The sequence below is a fragment of the Cuculus canorus genome, chromosome 12, assembly GCF_017976375.1.
Source record: "Cuculus canorus isolate bCucCan1 chromosome 12, bCucCan1.pri, whole genome shotgun sequence".
Classification (NCBI taxonomy): Eukaryota; Metazoa; Chordata; class Aves; order Cuculiformes; family Cuculidae; genus Cuculus; species Cuculus canorus.
This window is the reverse complement of record NC_071412.1, coordinates 18700565-18718002: the sequence shown is the minus strand read 5'-3', so window position 1 is coordinate 18718002 and position 17438 is coordinate 18700565. Positions and strand designations below refer to the sequence as shown.

Sequence of the window (17438 nt, the reverse complement as noted above, 5' to 3'; positions counted from 1 at the left end):
GTGTTTGAATGTGTTTTCCTACCATTTTGCCATGATAAAATGGCTGCATTGTGTACAAGGATTACTCTGTTACCTCATAGCAAGCCATGCCTATAGGTTGTTCTAATCTTAGGAACCTGAGCAAGATGTGTTGTTTTAATTGAACAATTTCACCATTTCTGCAGTACAGGAGTAATTTGAAAAATCTTGCTTAAAGGTCTCTTACTAACATTGAAATCGTGTTGCTGTAGCTTTACAGACAGGCTGAAGATTATATAACCCTGCAAGTAAACCAGCATTATTGTTAAGGATGAGAAAGCTTAGATCGGATGTACTTAGATGGCAGATCTCTACCCTGGAAAAGCTGTCTTAATATATGTATCCCTGGTATGTTCTGTCACTTTTTGCTGCTTTTTTTCCCCTGTAAACAAAATTGTTAGTAAAATGTGAATAGGTTCTCTCACAGAGGATGTAGCAGAATATCTGAATAGTGAGATCCTGTCTGTATTCTCCTGATAGGATCTGGTTTTCCTACGTGATTTGATAGGTTTTGTAATTGTCCCAGTGGCAGGAGCGCAGAGCTTCATTCTCTTTGTATTTTGTGTGTTTATTAGTAAGCTGAATTCTTTCGCTGCATTCTGTTAGAGCAGCGTCGGCGTTGACAAAGTGCCCAGCCTGTCCTGGTAATACAAAGACTCTCCAGAAGTGATGATCCCATGCATTGTAATTGTATCTGGGTTGGCTGTAAACATTCCGCCTTTGTCCTCAGGGCTTAGGACATACTAGGTGTGATGTCATCGCAGCGTGTCACGTCTTACTGAGCAACTGCATTAGCGTTCCAAGCCGTACAGCATGAGTTAGGCTGTGAAAGCTGCCCAGATGCAAGCACTGCAGCCTCTGCCTCTTGTCATTAATTTCTGCTTTTCTTTGTAGTGAGCAGGAAAAAGTCACGTTACAGGGGTTACATAAAAGATCTCCAGCACTTCACAGGGGCGATGCCTGTGCAGCTAAGCTAGATGATACAAAATCATTGCATGTCAAGTGCATAGCAAAAGGCCACAAATAGTGGAGTTTTAGCCACTGAGAATTAATAGTCAAATAACTGTGATTCTAGGGTTCCCCTCATGAAATGAAGTCGTCTTATTTGAGAAATGTGTGTTCTTTACATAACAGCTCATCTCTGTCCTCCTCTCTATAGGATTCAAATACTGAAGAAAAAGCTGACTGAATTCTCTGAACAGATTTAGCTCGTCTGAATTCAGTTGTTTGACCTTACAAACCAGAGGCGTAGTTTTTCAGTGCATGCTATGGTGTTACAAACTCATGAGCTTGTTTATACCTGAAGATCGGAACGTTTGAGGTTTGTGTGTGAATTCTGTATTCCAAAATACAATGACTCATACCCGTGTGAAACTCAGCTGCTCCAAAAATATTGATTACCTACAGATCTAGAGATGCTTAGTGCCATTTGTGTTTTTAACTTAAATGGACATATTTATTGGCAAGTCTGCAGGATTAGAAAGTGTTGCAAAAACCTGAAAGGTTGATTTAACTTGTATTTTAATATTAGCATCTGTTGTGAAAAACTTGGAATATGCAATTAAATATCTGTATTCTAGAAGTCTGAAATTTGAAATCTTTTCTGATATAGATGGTGGATATGTTCACAATGTTTAAGAAAAGCCCTTCTGATAAATGCATTGTTCCCATTCATTTCAAAAGCTAAAGCAGACTATAAACACTTGAATACTTAACCATTTTTAGGTTGTAGTAATTCATATGTGCTACATACCGAAAATGCAGGCTTATCAAACCCTAGTACGTTTTCTCACACACACCAGGACTTGCTTTCATTGCAAAAACTAGAGTGAGTTGATATGGGAGCAAAGAATGAGGAAGAACTGTCACTCAGTGCAGAAGGCATCAGCACATTCAAGCAGCCACTGTAACATATTTAAGCACACAGTGGGATTGCTCAATCATCAAATCTGCACTGTCAATCATGTCCCTGTCTGATGAAGGATTTGCTGCCAGGTTTTTGGAGGAGACTTTTGTATAGGCCCTCCCAGCTAGGATGGATACTCGTTGCAACCAGCAAGTGCCCTATTGTGGGTTTGTTAATTAAATCCTTCTGGTGGGCAGCGTAGAAACAGAATTGTCAGAAAAGAAGAATAGGAACAGATTCCAGATCTGATTTAGAAGCGTGGACTGATGCCGTTTTATCTTCCACAAATCATTGCAGGTAATAGACTTGCATAGACCTGGGCTAACAGAATTAACAAGTGCTTGATTTAAAAAAGAGAAAGCCAGAAGTACCTGTTGGAGAGTGCGTGTACACAGTCCAAATGTTGGCTCTGTCTGGAGAATATTTTTGTTCTAATGAGTCTGAGGATTTTGAGGAGCAGATGGTTCGATGAATCTTGGAAGGCATTTTGCCTGTTCTTTGTATTTTCTGATGGGTGCGTTGGTGTAATCTAAAGTCACAGTAGTAGTGTCTACCCTTTTGCCTTTCTGTTAACTCCATGAGCTGACCAGAAATCACAGAATCACCGGGTTGGAAAGGACCCACTGGATCGTCGAGTCCAACCAAATGTTCAGGTCTCTTGAACAGCTTGTTCAAACAAGCCTTCAAGTTGTGGGGCCATGGTTAGCGGTGTCTCCCTTCTGATGTTCTGTTGTTCCCCACTGTGCAGAAAGACCCGGTGTGCAGTGTGGAATCTTGAGGGAAGAGCATTGCATTGTTGCAGGAGATGTCACAGCTAGGTTGCATGCTATTAAAGTGAGTGGATGGTGTCAGTTCAAACCCCGGAATATCCCTAATGAAGTGTAGCTTCTAATATAATCTGGGAGCCCAGTAGCAGCTGGGAATTCAGCTTCCTCTCTCCAGCAGTGATAATGGTTTGTCTTTCAAAAGTGCTTAAGTGAAGCTGAAGAGAAAATGCACTTTTCCAAAATATTGTCTTTGGTAAAGGAAGAAAGTGATTAAACCACATGTAACTGCATTTGCTTTCCATAGCCTTAAAATCTTAGCAAGCTGAGGATTGGACTTTCTTGACAGATATTTGAGGTGTTAGGCCGTAGTTCGTCAAGAATAGATATTCTCGGGTCTCTGCTTTGTGTATGGTATGTTTCAAAGATGTAAACAGTTTGTCTTTTCAGAAAGGTAGTAGGAATATCATGTGTTGTTCTAAGGTATTTTTAGCTGTGATTTAAAAAAAATAAATATGAACTTGGGATGGGACTGAGCTTGTTTAAAAATAAGTTTGTGCAAAAGCTTCAGTTTACACATGGGAATTTTAGTCCTCTGGAGCTAGAGCTTCCCTGGAGTACGCTGCCAGGTGGGAATGCTGCTGTTTTGCCAAAGCTGATGTCCTTTATCTGCCACGTGGTTTCTTCTGTGAGGTTCACCACTTCAGTTAGAAGATCAGAAGTAAGCTATAGGATGGTTTGGGTGAGAAGGGACCTTAAAGATCACCCAGTTCCAACCCCACTGCCATGGGCCAGGACACCTCCCATTGGATCAGGTTACTCAAAGCCCCATCCAACTCAGCTTTGAACACCTCCAGGGATGGGGCAGCCACCACTTCTCTGGGCAGCCTGGGCCAGGGCCTCCCCACCCTCTCAGGAAAACATTTCCTCCTAAGATCTCATCTAAACCGCCTCTCTTTCAGCTTCAAACCATTCCTCCTCATCCTGTCCTTGCATTTCCTGATAAGAACCCCTCCCCAGCTTTCCTGTAGCCCCTTTCAGAACTGGAAAGCTTTATGTTATTAAAAGCCAGTTCTAACAGCAGTGGGAATCTTGACACACATGGAGTGCTGAAGAATGAAGCATGATTTGTTGTCTCTGGAATGAGAAGTACAGATTTTTTTTCTTTAAAACTGCAGTGACGGAGATGAATGGAAATTCCCTCATTATTCTGTAAGACCTGGGGATATGAAGATAATATCTGGGTGATAAAACTGAGGTTCAGCAATTTGTCCTCATCTACTAGAATTTAATTGAATGGATGAGAAGTGAAGAATGCCTTAAATAACTAAACCAAAACAAATCCAGACGTGTGGTTGATAAGAAGGGACAGTTACTGTTGAGTTAGAAACTACTTGATTTCCTCCATTCTCACAATGTTACTAATCCTGTGCTGGGAAAACATCGCAATAGCTTTTTGAAACATCTAAGCAAGAGGCAAAGGACTTCTGTTTACCTTTCCGTAGCAAGAGTTTTCCTAACAGCTTTTCACACAAAGACCTGAGTTGGAAGGGACCCACAAAGACCAACAAGTCCAACTCCTTGTTGCTTTCACAGCTTTTATTTGGAAGAATCTATATTTTTATGAAAAAATCTGGCACTTATATAGTTGTAGTCTTGGACACGTGCTACTTGTGATTCCATTTTTTGGTATCACCTGTACTCTATTTCTACATTTCTCCTTCCTGCTCCACTCACCTCCAGGCTTTTAACATTTTCAGCACTGTTTCTTATTATGTTCATCATCTGATCAAGAGGAAAATAGATTAGGTACTAGAAGAACTAGTTGGCCGGATGTCATTCAACTTCTCTTATGTTGCTGAAAAACCACATGGTAAAAGATTCTATGTTACCTGACTTAGTAAGATAAAAGTAATACTGTCTTGAGAAGATTTGGAGATGAATGAGTTTTAAAAGCTGTATGGGTGCTCTGTTTATTTATTTGTTGGGTCTTTTGTGTTGTTTTTTTAACAGGAGTCTTACCCTTCCTCATCACCAATATGGTTTGTAGAATCAGATGACCCAAACCTGACTTCAGTCTTAGAGCGTTTAGAAGATATTAAGAAGAGCAATACTCTGGTGAGCAAGTGTTTTGGTTGTTTGGGGTGTTTATTTGGGTTTTTTTAATTTAACCTTGTCACATTAACTATTAAATTATTTCCGTTTGGGGGCTACTGAGGGGTTTTGTAAACACAAGTTTCTCTTCCAAAAACGTATGAATCAAAAGTAGTTCAAAAGATTTGGGACAAGGAGGGGAAGGTTGGAATGGCTGATGTTTGAAAGAAGTTAAGTTTTAGCCCAAATACACAGTTCACGATTTAAAAAAAATAAACAGTGAAATGCACAAGAACTTAAAAGTATGGAATAAAACAGCTCTTCCAGTGTTTTCTTTGAACAGAGATCAGTTACAGAGGCAAAAGCTTTGTGTTTATGACAGTATATATTCTCCAAACCATGTCTGTAATGGTAACTAATACAAAGAATTCCTGGTTTCCATAAGGACCTGACGTGATAGCTTCTGGTTAATCAGAATGTTCCCCAGATAGTGATGAGTTTGAACAATCTTGTGACTTCGGGTGGTTGCTGCTGGAAGAAAGTCTTTGCACGGATTTTAATGATAGCATTTTATAGTTCAGGAAACTATTAGACATTATATCTTACTCAAGTTCCCTTTTGATGTAGTAATAGGAGCTGTATGTGCATATGCATATGTAAAATTAACCTCCCATTCTGTGCGGGAAACTAAGTGTCCTTGAGTATTACTTGGAGAAAAATTCCATTACCAACGTGCTTTGCTACAAAAGGAACAGTATTGCAGCCCACTGACAAATTCGGTCATTACGAGGGTTTTTCCTCGCCAAATTCAACTTTATGGATAGGAAATAGCCTGTTTATTAACACATTAAATAATCTGTCAATTAAATCTGTTTATGAACAGATTCTTCTAGTGTTTTTTGTTTATTTTTGTGTACAGGAATGTGTGCGTGCACATGATGCACACAAAACAAATTGGTCTGCACAGTGCTGCTTCTTGTGTGGATTATGGGCTGGTCTTAGTATTTGCCTGGTTTTAGAAAAATTGGGAACGTTCTTTCTCATGATGGAATCGCTTCCCTGTAGTGTTTACTAGGATAATGCTAAGCAAGCATACTGGACCTAAAATAAGAATGTGTAACTTATTTTTTTTTAAAGAGATTTAGAATGCATTTGACTTCTATCAGAAATAATGGCAAAACAATTAACGAGTGGGCAAGAGTATTCATGTGCCTTGCCATAAATAAAAACAAAGGGGCACTACGCGGGAGTATTCAAGTTTCAGTGTCTTATGTTGGATCCCATTGCAGGAGAAATCAATGTGTATTTTCTTCTTAGAACCTAAGCTTTTAGACTAAACTAAATTTACAGGGATGTTACAAATCTGTCTCTGACTTCTGCCTAGAAAGACATACAACAGCATAGTGGCAGGAAGTGCGGGCAGGTGAACTGTTTACTTAACCACGCTTCTCAGAAGGTTCTCCAGCTTGCTGCTGGTGTGGCAGGTAGCTTCAGATGAAAGGTTTTAAACTGGATATTTCCTATGTTTAACTACCAGATTTATTTTTTGTAGAGTAGAAAACCTTATTGCAAACAGGCATTGGACTTGCTGTGCTGAATAGCACTTAGGCTGCTTCTGTACGTTGCAAGAAAACAGCTTCTGGTATCAAGATTGTACTTGCCCTTGGGAAAGCTGCTGGGTTGATGTAATAGACACCTGTGGATGGCCCACTACTTTCTCAGGAATTCACCCCACCTCGTATTATGCCAAGATGAAGACAGATGGGAGTGGTTGAAGAGACAAAATGCAAAACCTGATTCCTTTGTTTTGCTCAAAAGGCTTGACTTTGTGGTTTTGGGTTTTGTTTTTTCTTCCTACATTTCCCTTTACAACTCCCTCCCTACCCTTTGAGAGTGTTGAAGCAATTCATACGTAGACTTCTTGGAGTAGCATAGGAAGGGATAAGGAACTTACCTGTAGAAATCCAGAGGCTTCTAGCGTATCCCGCTCTCTCCTAAACGCTCCATTAATACAAGTTAGACTTTCAGAATGTTTCATACCAGATCTTATTTCATTTATTGCAGCTAAATGGTCAGTTGTTCCATGTTGCTGTAAACTCAGTTTATTGGAACAGTCAAATTTTGAATGGGAAGTTGCATTGTACTCTTCCAGGAGCTCAGCCGAGCTCAGCAAATGTGCTGAAGGCACTGCTAGTACATCTACCCTGATTCAGAGTTCTTTGGTATCGCTTTGCCCTTTCTACTTGCTTTATAACTTTTTTACAGGTATCAGCTCTTTGGGAAACTAAAGAACATGCTCTTGAGGCATAAAAGTTTGACGGGGCTGCATGTACCTGGAAGCCTTGTAATTTGTCCTAGGACTACCTGTGTTGAAATCATGCACACGTTTCCAGGAAAGTCTTCCATGGGTCTGAAACTGTTACCTTGGCATTGGCATCGTGCTTACTGCTAGCAAAATTCCTTTAAAAAAGTTGAAAAGTTGTTGAGAACATGATCAACATTGATAGCATTTGGAGGTTTGGAGGCTTTAGCTGCTTGACTGTTAGTGTTTAAAAAGTTCCAGCCAGCAGATGAAGAGGCTACAGAATTCTCTCACCCCTGTTGTCTCCTGAATTCCTTTTTGGAGCCTGACAGTCAGCAGTGCACTGACAGCCGCCTTCTGGTGGCTGTGCCATGCAAAAGATAAATCCAACTTTAATTTTGTTGTTTCTTTTAAAGTAATGGGCGTTATATTTGCAAGTCTAAAGTCTCAAAACTTGCTTAATGGGTTATGTAATATTATACAAGATTTGGAGTGTGTGTATATATGCGTATAGATACATGTAGAAGAATAAGTATGTGTATAATTCCACTACACTTCTTATGTTGTGTTTGGTAATGAGAAAACGAGGTGTTTCATAATGAACCCAGCTGTATATTAATATCATTGAAGGCTTATAATCAATATCATTAATTTATAAATCTGTCGTTGTCTTCGATCACTTGAACGTTTACCTTCTGCAGGCTGTTTCCATTGCTCCTTTAATACCCTGTGCGTTACTCATTCCAGCTGCTGGTTGGTTACTGCTTTAGGCAGTTTGTATTCCAGGGAAACGGTTGGTGTACTGATAGCCCACTTCAGTAGCAGCAAAACGTGTGTGTTAAGCATTCATTTTACATTAGCCAAGCATGTGAAGTTAGCCTGCAAATACATTTACATTATTACTATCTGGCAGAAATCTGGCATCCATTTTGATATGTTCTATTCTTGTACTGTTGACACACACCACGCTAGGCCCTGCTTAGATCAAGGGCTTGGGTCAGATGACTTCCAGACGTGCCTTTCAGCCCAAATTATCCTATGATTTTTCACACACATGAACAGAGCATAAGGGATAGTGGTGATGGTGATCCATGGCAGGAGGATCGAGGATATGGAACAAGTTCTTGTGGAGGAAAAACAGCAATAAGGAAAAGGGGTTGTAGAGATGGAATCAGCTTCTTGCTCTGCCTCCACCTTTGTGAATTGTGTAATAGAGACTGAGCTATGAAAATGAAACTGCGGTTTGATAATTACATTAAGCTGACTCTGAAGTGTAGAGTGCTGCCAAAGAGGGGGGGTCTCTCAGCTACACGTTCCTGCCTCCTGCTTTGTAGTGAAACTGGTGCTTCTGTGCCTCAGCACATCAGGAATTGATCTGCCTTGAAGCTTGTAAGCTGCCACGTGGTAGTGTGACCTCTGTGCCAGAGCAAATGAGAAGGTGAAGATGTGCTGCTGGAGGCAGGGAGGCACCTCTTCAGCACAAGCCCCTGTGTGATTTCGTCCAGGTTGAGTCAGCAGTTTGTTGCTTTGACGGTGCCTGGGTACCTTACAGTGATGCTTTGTTGAAAAGGAAGTGAGAAGCTTACGGTGTGTTAGGTCCTGGCTTCAAAGATTCTTTCTGAGTTTCAATTCAGGTGACAGGACTTCTCATAAGGAGAATGGGGAGTAAAGGAAGCAGGGCACGAAGCAGTTCTCAACTCTCTTCCCAGCCTGCACTGTCTCATTCTGTAGAGACATGTCTGACATTGTGGTCATCTGCTTGTTCAAACTTTGGACCAGCAAAATGCCAGTAGTGGTTTTCCTCCCCCACCAGCTTGGTGTTTTGTGTGTTTCATAAAAGATGTAAACTGATGGCTTGCCTAACTTTACAGAGCTACATGAGAAAAACTACAGTTCCTGAATTCTGTACTTTGTGCTCCAGGTCTCCGTGAGGCAGTGGTGTTTGTGTAGAGAAAAAAATTCTCAATAAAAAGTGTAGCAGTACAGTTTTAAGCATCTTACCTTGAGGAGAATGATTCTGAGACCTGTGATTCTGTCCACCAACTAACTTTTGGATTGACTAGCCTGCTTCCTGACTGCTAAAAGGTTCCATGCTGTTTCAGACTCCTGGGAAGTTTCAAACAGCTGTAGAGTCTTAACGCTGAGAAAATGGATTGTTAATGAAAGCTTTTGGCAACATCAACTATCACATCTCATGTATGTGGTCACAAAAAATGTGTTGCTGATCCACCAGTTGTTTTGGTGTCATCGGCTTTATTTTTGAGTTAAGAATGACATGAATGATGCAGAAGCAGCAGACGTGCTGTGATAGGAGAGAGCGTTGTAATTCCTGTAGAGCAGGCAGGTGTGTCAGTTCGTGGCCTCTGATGAATAAATAACGTTCCTGTTAAGCAAGAACGTTGGATTCTGCTGGAGAAGGGAATAGCGCTAAAGCTTTCAGATGGCATAAGAGTTCTGAACCTTGGAGAGGCTAAATTTGCACTTAGTGTAAGGTGAGAGCATTTAAACTGGCTGGTAGCAAGGCTTTAGGCATCTAATATATTTTTGACTGACTAGATTTTTCTTCAATACCTTAATTTATTGTATAAGAAATACAGTATAGAAACATCAAGTAATGTTGTAGAGATACCATTCTCTGAGGATGATGCAGTCTGTGCTGTACCTTGGGTGAAGCCACGTTGCCTGAGTCTCCCTCCTTTATGGAGAGATCCTTCAAGGGGAGTGGTGCGTACTGCTTGAAGCATAACTCCTGGTAGTGCTGCGGGACATGTGCAGAAGCAGCTGTCTTGCACCCCGCCTCCAACAAGTCGCAAGACAAACTGCCTTTGGTATCTAGAAGAAGAGTCCATAAATGGGTGTATTACTTTTGTAAGCTTTGTCTAAGGTGTTATTCTGCAGATAATGAAGTGTTCACCGTTTTGGAAACATGTTCTGCAGTCCATCCTTTGTTTTTCTGACACTGTTATGCAAAGGTCTTGAAAAGTTAGGAAATGCTATAGTACAGTCTTCTATAGTCTTGGCTTTAACTTGGAATCTGAGGCTGCCTGGCAAGTTAACAGCTATGGAAATCCCCTTAATTAGCGTGGGGATCAAGAAGCAAATTTAATGTTTCTCTGTTTCTGAAGAACTAAATTCATTTTATGGGTAGTGTTCCAGTGAGTGAAAGGTGTTCTGTATTTTACCATTGACAGAACACAGTCGATGTGATGCTGAAAGCTGGAAAAGGGAATCAGTGACAGGAAAGGATTGTCCCCCAAACTGATACAGGATGGGGCAGGCACATGACTTGGGCTTTAGCTCAGAGCTTGGCTGGATTCTGTGCCTTCTACAGTGCTTGCCTTGCTTCCAGTGCCTCACTGGTGTGGCCTAGAAAGGGAGAATCCAGACTGTTCCTGCTTGGTTCACTTGAAGACATGGTCCTTTAACCTACGAAACTGGAATGGACCATCTTATCTCATGGAATAAGACCAATTGATTATTCCCCAGTGATTTGTGGCTGGGACAGCTATGCCTGGAACAGATGATGCTGCCAGAGCAGATTTTTCTTTAACTCATAACTTTCTTCACTTGACGTGAGGAGATGAATGAGAGCTGACTTTAACTTGCCACGTCCTTGGTTTCCCATTGTGGGCATTTTATTACAATGACGACAGAGAAAAAGAGGGGTCTTTAAACTTTATTCCGGTGTTTGCAGATTTAAGTGCTGTACACTGACTGAAAGTTCAGTATCAGCAGGTGAAGAAAAATCAAAATATACTGTTCTGTGCCTTGGCGTAAAGAGATGTTTCCATGTTTTCTTTTTTTTTATAGCTTCTTCAACAGCTGAAGCGATTAATATGTGACCTCTGCAGATTATATAATCTTCCTCAGCATCCGGATGTTGAAATGTTAGATCAGCCATTACCAGCTGGACAGGTAAATTAAAAAGTTGTGGACACCTCCTTACGGCAATGAAGGAGTTGTTTTTTCAGCTCCAAGAAATGAGATGGTCAGAATGATTAAACCTTGTGTAAGCCAGAACTGAGAGATGAAGCACTGCTGCTTTATGGTGTCCTCAACCTGAATTTTGATTGCAGAATCCATTTAATAGTGGTGTGATAATATTACACAATTTCCCTTGGAGTTTCTGTGTCACTGAGAGGTGTGTATGCAGTACCAGCGCTGGCAGTTTAATTCCCTCTGAAATACCATTGAAGCCAATCGCTGTGCATTCCTAGTGCTTCTCAAATTTGCCTTTTTTTTCTGGAATGTAAATGCAATTGAATGCTGTTTGCTTTTTCTTGAAGAGTATGTGTTTTACAGCATGCAGTGTTGCTGTTTTCCTTCCTCTTCAGTCCCTTGTGGAGACATGGGTTAGCCAGACCATATGTTACTTTGGATAGGGAATATCTGAGGTGCCTTGTTTACTTTGTGTGCTTCACAAATTAATATTTGTGAAGGGCCGTGGAATGTTCTGCTTAGCTAAAATGTTTTGAATTGAGCTGAAAACAGAACTGGTAACTAACAGTAACTGCGCATTTTTGTATTTTTAAGATCATGATATCATCTTTTGCTTATACATGTTAAGCTGACATGATTTCTAAAAACTCCTGTAGCGTAACAGATGGTTTTCCTGTGGTGACTGTACTATAGTAATGACAAATAACTTGCTTAATTTTGGTCATGTGCCAGATCGTAATCCTATAGGTGTTTTCTCTCGGCCACCCACATGACAGTGCAACTGTAAGGCAGCAGGCCTGTAATATTGGGAAGTAGCTTCACCAAAGAGTCATCTTATGCTCTGAAACTCAAAACGAACTCATGGAAGGTTTCTTAGACAGATGTCAGATAACTTGCAAGTTAAATAAGAGTGGCCGTAGTAAGTCGGACCAAAGATCCATCTAGTCCTCTACATCCACAGCAGTGGCATTCCTTCATTGCCAAAGGAAGAATTAGCAGAGCACAAGCATATCAGAATGCTCCTGAGTATTTCTGCACCTCAGACTTGCTGAGCTTGAAGTGGCATCATGAAATGGAAAGCCATGAAAAATGAACTCAATGTATTATTTTATTACTTTATCAAATCTAATCTAATAATAATGGCTACGTGATGATTGTAGTTGTTGCATAGAATTTCTAGGTAGTGAGACAAAAATCCATTGTTTTAGAGGTCTAAAGTTTGTTTGGCATTTTCTTTTTAGAGGTCTAGCATGTGCATGGATTCTAGTTAGAGCTATGATCTGATTTCACAGTTAAGAGATTGTGAGTTATAACTTGGTTGACTTCTTTATTGGATGTGTCACTGTCTCAGAATAGGATATCCTCAGTGAATCTTAAGTTTCCACTTAGAACTTAATTGTGACACTATATCTTTGCTTCATGCAAAGATCTCTTCACTGTCCTACTCCAAGAAAGCACCTTTGTGTGTCTTTCAACTTAAACTTCAGTCTTTTGCAGACCTTGGTAAGCGTAACTGCCGTGTATCCTGCTCTCTCTGTGATAGCAGACTTCCTGTTTTTGAAAGAAAGGAACGTGCACAATTTATGCAGAAACCTCATTGTTGTATTGCAGAATGGAACAACAGAAGAAGTTACGTCGGAGGAGGAGGAAGAAGAAGACATGGGTGAAGTATGTGTATATATGTCAGATTGTTAGTCTAATCTAGTAGAATTCTGGCATTTTGCTCTGCAGTGACTGGCTAATTATTAAGCCAAACTGTAATCTCCCTACATTTCAACAGAAAAGGTAATTAAAAATTTGGATGTTTACCTTAACGTCAGCTTTCACTTCAACCAGCGAACCCAGTGAAATTTTCTTTTTATACGTAGATTTCAGCTGTGAGGTACTTGGATACAGAGAACTGGACATCTGTTTGTACTTTACTCAAACAAAGCGTAACATTGCATTCCAAATCAGTAAGTTTGCATTGTTAACGCCTGATTCAAGCAGCATACGAACTGGCTGTGGTACAAGTTGAAAGTGCCCCCCACATTGAAACACACTGGCTAAGAGTAAATTGATTTGCTGATTTATCAAACAGGTGAGCTAGTTTTTAACCACAATACATTGAAGGAAATGGAAGGACATCCGAAACAGACGCGCTAGACTTTAAGGGTTCTGTGTCACTGTCTAGCAGCACAGTGCTCCTTTTAATGAGCTTCTTGCTCTGTGAGAACCACCCCTTTCAGCTACTTTTACAGCATGTTACAATAGTTCCAAGATGCTTGCTTTTAGATGACTATAGGTAGCTTTATTATAGGACATCCGTTCTGACTACTTCAGATTTAGATTTTTAATGAAGAGGGTATGTGGTAAGAATGAAGAACTCCTACTTTGAGTAGGAGGTCTTGCTTGAGAAAAGATCTAAGTGTTACCCGTGTTCTGGGGTTAATCTGGAGCAGCCTCGCTTATGCCATATTTAGCCCAATCCAGACTACGTTTGTTGGAGCCAGAGTTTCTGTAAAGGTAAGATGTACACTCCCATATCGTAGTGCCACTAGTTGCTTGCAGACTTGTAAGTAGCCTTTTGCACTCTGAGTTACTTTAGACAAAAAAATTGCCATGCCTGTCATTATTTATAAGCTGTCAGGTGGCATTGTGTGTGGCACTGATCTGTTCAACTTGTAACTCAGTCCTGTTTCTAAATTAGAAAGCAGCTTACAGTTCTAGGGCTTACATACATCTGTGTAAAACCTGTTACAGTTGGAGGAAACGGTGTTGTCGAAGGCATCAGATAGGTGTGTTTCTTACTGTGTCAGACATCCTTGCATTTGCATTTATGGCCAGGTTTTCCTGACATGTGAGCAGATGGTGCATAAAGAGTAACCACAGGTGTGGTGGAGCGCTGCATGTCAGAGCAGATCTTATAGTTGTGTACTCAGAGCTTGCCGATGTGGCTGCTGTAATGCTTCCTTTTTCATCTCAGGATATTCACATCTTTCCCCTCCTCTCCACAAATAGCACTTGAATCACCTTACAGGCACTTATCTTAAGTTCAGAGTGCTCCTCTGCAACAGGATAACCCCAGCTTGGAATACGGAGGGAAAGATTTTTCAGTATCTTAGTCTAGAACTCAGAACTGAAATGCTGGCTGGTGTGATCAGAATACTTGACCATATTTTTGCTTCACATAATTTTGTCTCGTATCCTTTTTCCAAAATTGCTGTATCTGATCTTTAGCTGAAGTGGTCACCTTGAATAAAGTACGTGTAGTTTTCTCATATTTAGCTTTGTTGAAGGGTTGCTGTAGCCCTGCCAGATATGTTAATCATTGTTTGCCAGAAGTATAATATAGCTAGGATTCTAATTGGAACTAGTCTGCTTTTAGAATTATCTTGGAGGTACCCTAACTGTATGTACTTGAGGATTCTCCAGCCCTGTTCAAAACGTCCTTAACGTCCTGTTTTCTACCTACTGTAATGGGCTAATTTGCTACAATCTTAACTTGTGGCAGAGGTTTCATTGTGCTTCTTTCTGTGACCAGAAACTTGTGAATTTAGGTCTTGTTTGTATTGTGAAGGCTCCCTGTACTTCCAGTGAATACTCTTGGCTGAGAGTGAAGTTACAGCAAAATAGAATGGCATCCAACAATTGCTAATACAGAGTGCTGTGCAGTATGTGACTGTACCCCTAAATGCCTTTGGAGAGGGTTTCATTGATCAAAGATCATAGTTATTTACATAGTTATTTACAGTGGATTTTCCTCTGTCCTGTAGGACATTGAAGATCTGGATCACTATGATATGAAGGAGGAGGAACCAGTTGACGGGAAGAAATCTGAGGATGAAGGCATTGAAAAAGAGAACCTTGCAATCTTAGAAAAAATCAGAAAAAATCAAAGGCAAGATCACTTAAATGTGAGTGATTTATGTATTTTCTTTGTGATACTTCTGGCTTTAAAACAGAAATTGTTTTCAGTAAATAAATCCTTCTGCTATGCACCTAGACATAATTTAACCATAACTGACACCCAGCATATATAGGACAAATATCTCAAGTTATGGCATCTAAACAGCTTTTTCTGGGGAAGTTTGTATAAGTCAGCTAAGATTTGAAAGTCATTTAGTAAATGGACACACCTTTCATCAGAATCTAGTGCAGGAAGTTAGTTATCAGTCCACATCCCACAGAGGCACAAAAACTACTTCAAAGCACCTGTGTTCAGCCTGGCAGAATGCTATCACAATTTATTTTGTTAAGATGGTTTGCAGTACTCTTTACATTTTGTATGAAGAAGCATTTTTATTTTCTTTTAGCTTTTCACTAGAGACAACTCTTACACGTAAATCCAAGTTTCACAATTGTTAGTGATATTTAACTGCTTGTCTAATTTCCAGAGATGTCTGTTTGGTTGTCTTTCTGTTTCTCTTGATGCCTTTGGTAATGAACTGTAGTCCTTGTAGAATCGGCAGAAAGCACCTAGGTTTTTATCATGATTTTGTTGCTGAGACCTTATTAAAATAGCAAATGAAGCCATATATAAAACTGACTGCATTAAAAGTCATGGGTGACTTAACATACTTAGTAAATCCAGGAATTTGTGTTTTAAATCCATTGTTTATCAGTAATACCTATGCTAGTTGGAAATGACTGAAGAGTTTGGTCGTGTTTGCCAGACATAAAGCAAGGTGCCTTCAGCAGCTCTGCAGCTTTATTTTCAGAGTTTTCTGAATGATCCTGCCAGCAGGCAGTTGTAAAAAAATGGTTGTTCTCCAGAAGCTTAGAAATGTTTTGTCACACATGCCAAGTTCCAGAGAAGCTTCTGCGTCTCAAGGGTGCACATAAGAGGGAATGATGATGTTGTACACTCTTGATTTTTATTTAGTCTGGCTTCTAAAGAAATCAAACCTGTTTCACAAAGGCCTAAAATGTGTAGTGAATGAAATTCCATAGTTCTGTTCGTGACCAATTTCGACAAACGGCAAGGGTTCTGAAGGTTTCCTAAGTCACCTGTGCAGGAAGAAGGTGCTTAAATTGGTGCCCTCTGCTGTGTGAGCTCAGCAGTTGTTAGATGCTGTTTAACAAGGCCACAGACACGTAGGTCACGTCCAGACACAAGGTGTGCTGCTTGTCTTTAAGCTGACGGTTGAGGATGTGAGCAGTAGTTAGGTGCAGCAGAGGGACCTCTAAGTAGTTAGGGAAGGATTAAGGTTTAGGGTTGGTATGTAGGGAACACTAGGATTTTTGCCCAAGGAACCAGCTTTGTTCTCGCTCTTATACTTGATGATGGAGCACCTCCCATACGAGGACAGGCTGAGAGACTTGGGATTGTTCAGCCTGGAGAAGAAGAGGCTCCGAGGAGACCTTATAGGGACCTTCCAGCACCTGAAGGGGCTACAAGAAAGCTGGGGAGGGGCTGTTCACAAAGGCTTCTAGTGATAGGATGAGGGGAATGGGTATAAACTGGAGAGGGGCAGATTTAGACTGGACATAAGGAGGAATTTCTTCATTATGAGAGCGGTAAGACACTGGAACAGGTTGCCCATAGCATTGGTCACTGCTCTATCCCTGGAGGTGTTCAACGCCAGGTTGGATTGGGCAGCCTGAGCCAGAGGTGTCCCTGCCTGTCACAGAGGGGTTGGAACTGGGTGATATTTAAGGTCCCTTCCAACCCAAACTATTCCAAGATTCTGTTATTTTTCTGGTAAGTCGTTTCTAAAAAGCTTAAATTGCACTTCAAAAAGTACATTAGATTCGAGGGAATTGGTGTCGTAAATCTCTCTAGATTTGTAGCGAGAAATTTCAAAGTGCTTGGCGCTAGCCAAGCCAATCCGCTTTAAACATTGGATACACTCCTGAGAGATCTAGTTATCATAAAGATTTAGGCTGTAGTTAGCAGAATCTTGACTATTTCTTGTCCTGAGTTACTGGCCCTAAATAACTTTACCTAGTTTAGAAAAAAAAAAATCTTTCTTTTAGTTACTGACACTTTAAACATGCAAAAGAATTTAGGTTTGTATTCATCTGCTTTGCAAAGGAAATAAGAGAGATACTTCTATTGAAGTTCTTCAAGTACAAGTCTTCTGCTCTTTTCCTAGTGCTGTTCTAATATGACTTGAGTGCAAACCTGTCAAAAATACCTTAAACGTATGTTCTGCTGAAATAGGCAGCATGGCAAAGGCAGCTGGATGAGACTGTGCTTTGGTGTGTGTAAGAATTTACTAGTTACCTGTCGGGTTGTCTGAAGGGAAGTGTACAGTAATGATTACCACTCAAAAGAAGCCCCAGCCAACAAAAACCTCGACCAAACATACAAACCGCTTAACCTGATCGGCACTTCAGTATTTCAAAGCAGGGAAATGTAAAGGTGCCAAACTGCTTCTGCTATATAGTCAAGTCTTAAAACAGACCATAAACACTACCATCACATGCTGGT

General features: G+C 40.5%; 2 protein-coding genes across 5 annotated transcripts in view; both read left to right on the top strand.

The window, feature by feature from the left end:
• The window catches only part of CHRNA5 (cholinergic receptor nicotinic alpha 5 subunit), a 132068-nt gene extending 127262 nt beyond the window's left edge, over positions 1–4806 (top strand). For all 4 annotated transcript variants that reach the window (XR_008451834.1, XR_008451832.1, XR_008451831.1 and 1 more), the window contains one exon: positions 4702–4806. The gene's annotated coding sequence lies outside the window, so the exon portion shown is untranslated. The remainder of the gene's footprint in view (positions 1–4701) is intronic.
• Positions 1–17438, top strand: part of UBE2Q2 (ubiquitin conjugating enzyme E2 Q2) — a 44863-nt gene that overhangs the window by 11628 nt on the left and 15797 nt on the right. Inside the window, exons 2-5 of the mRNA XM_054077503.1 lie at positions 4702–4806; positions 10895–10999; positions 12635–12691; positions 14779–14919. Of these exons, the coding sequence (XP_053933478.1) occupies positions 4702–4806; positions 10895–10999; positions 12635–12691; positions 14779–14919 (408 nt within the window). The remainder of the gene's footprint in view (positions 1–4701; positions 4807–10894; positions 11000–12634; positions 12692–14778; positions 14920–17438) is intronic.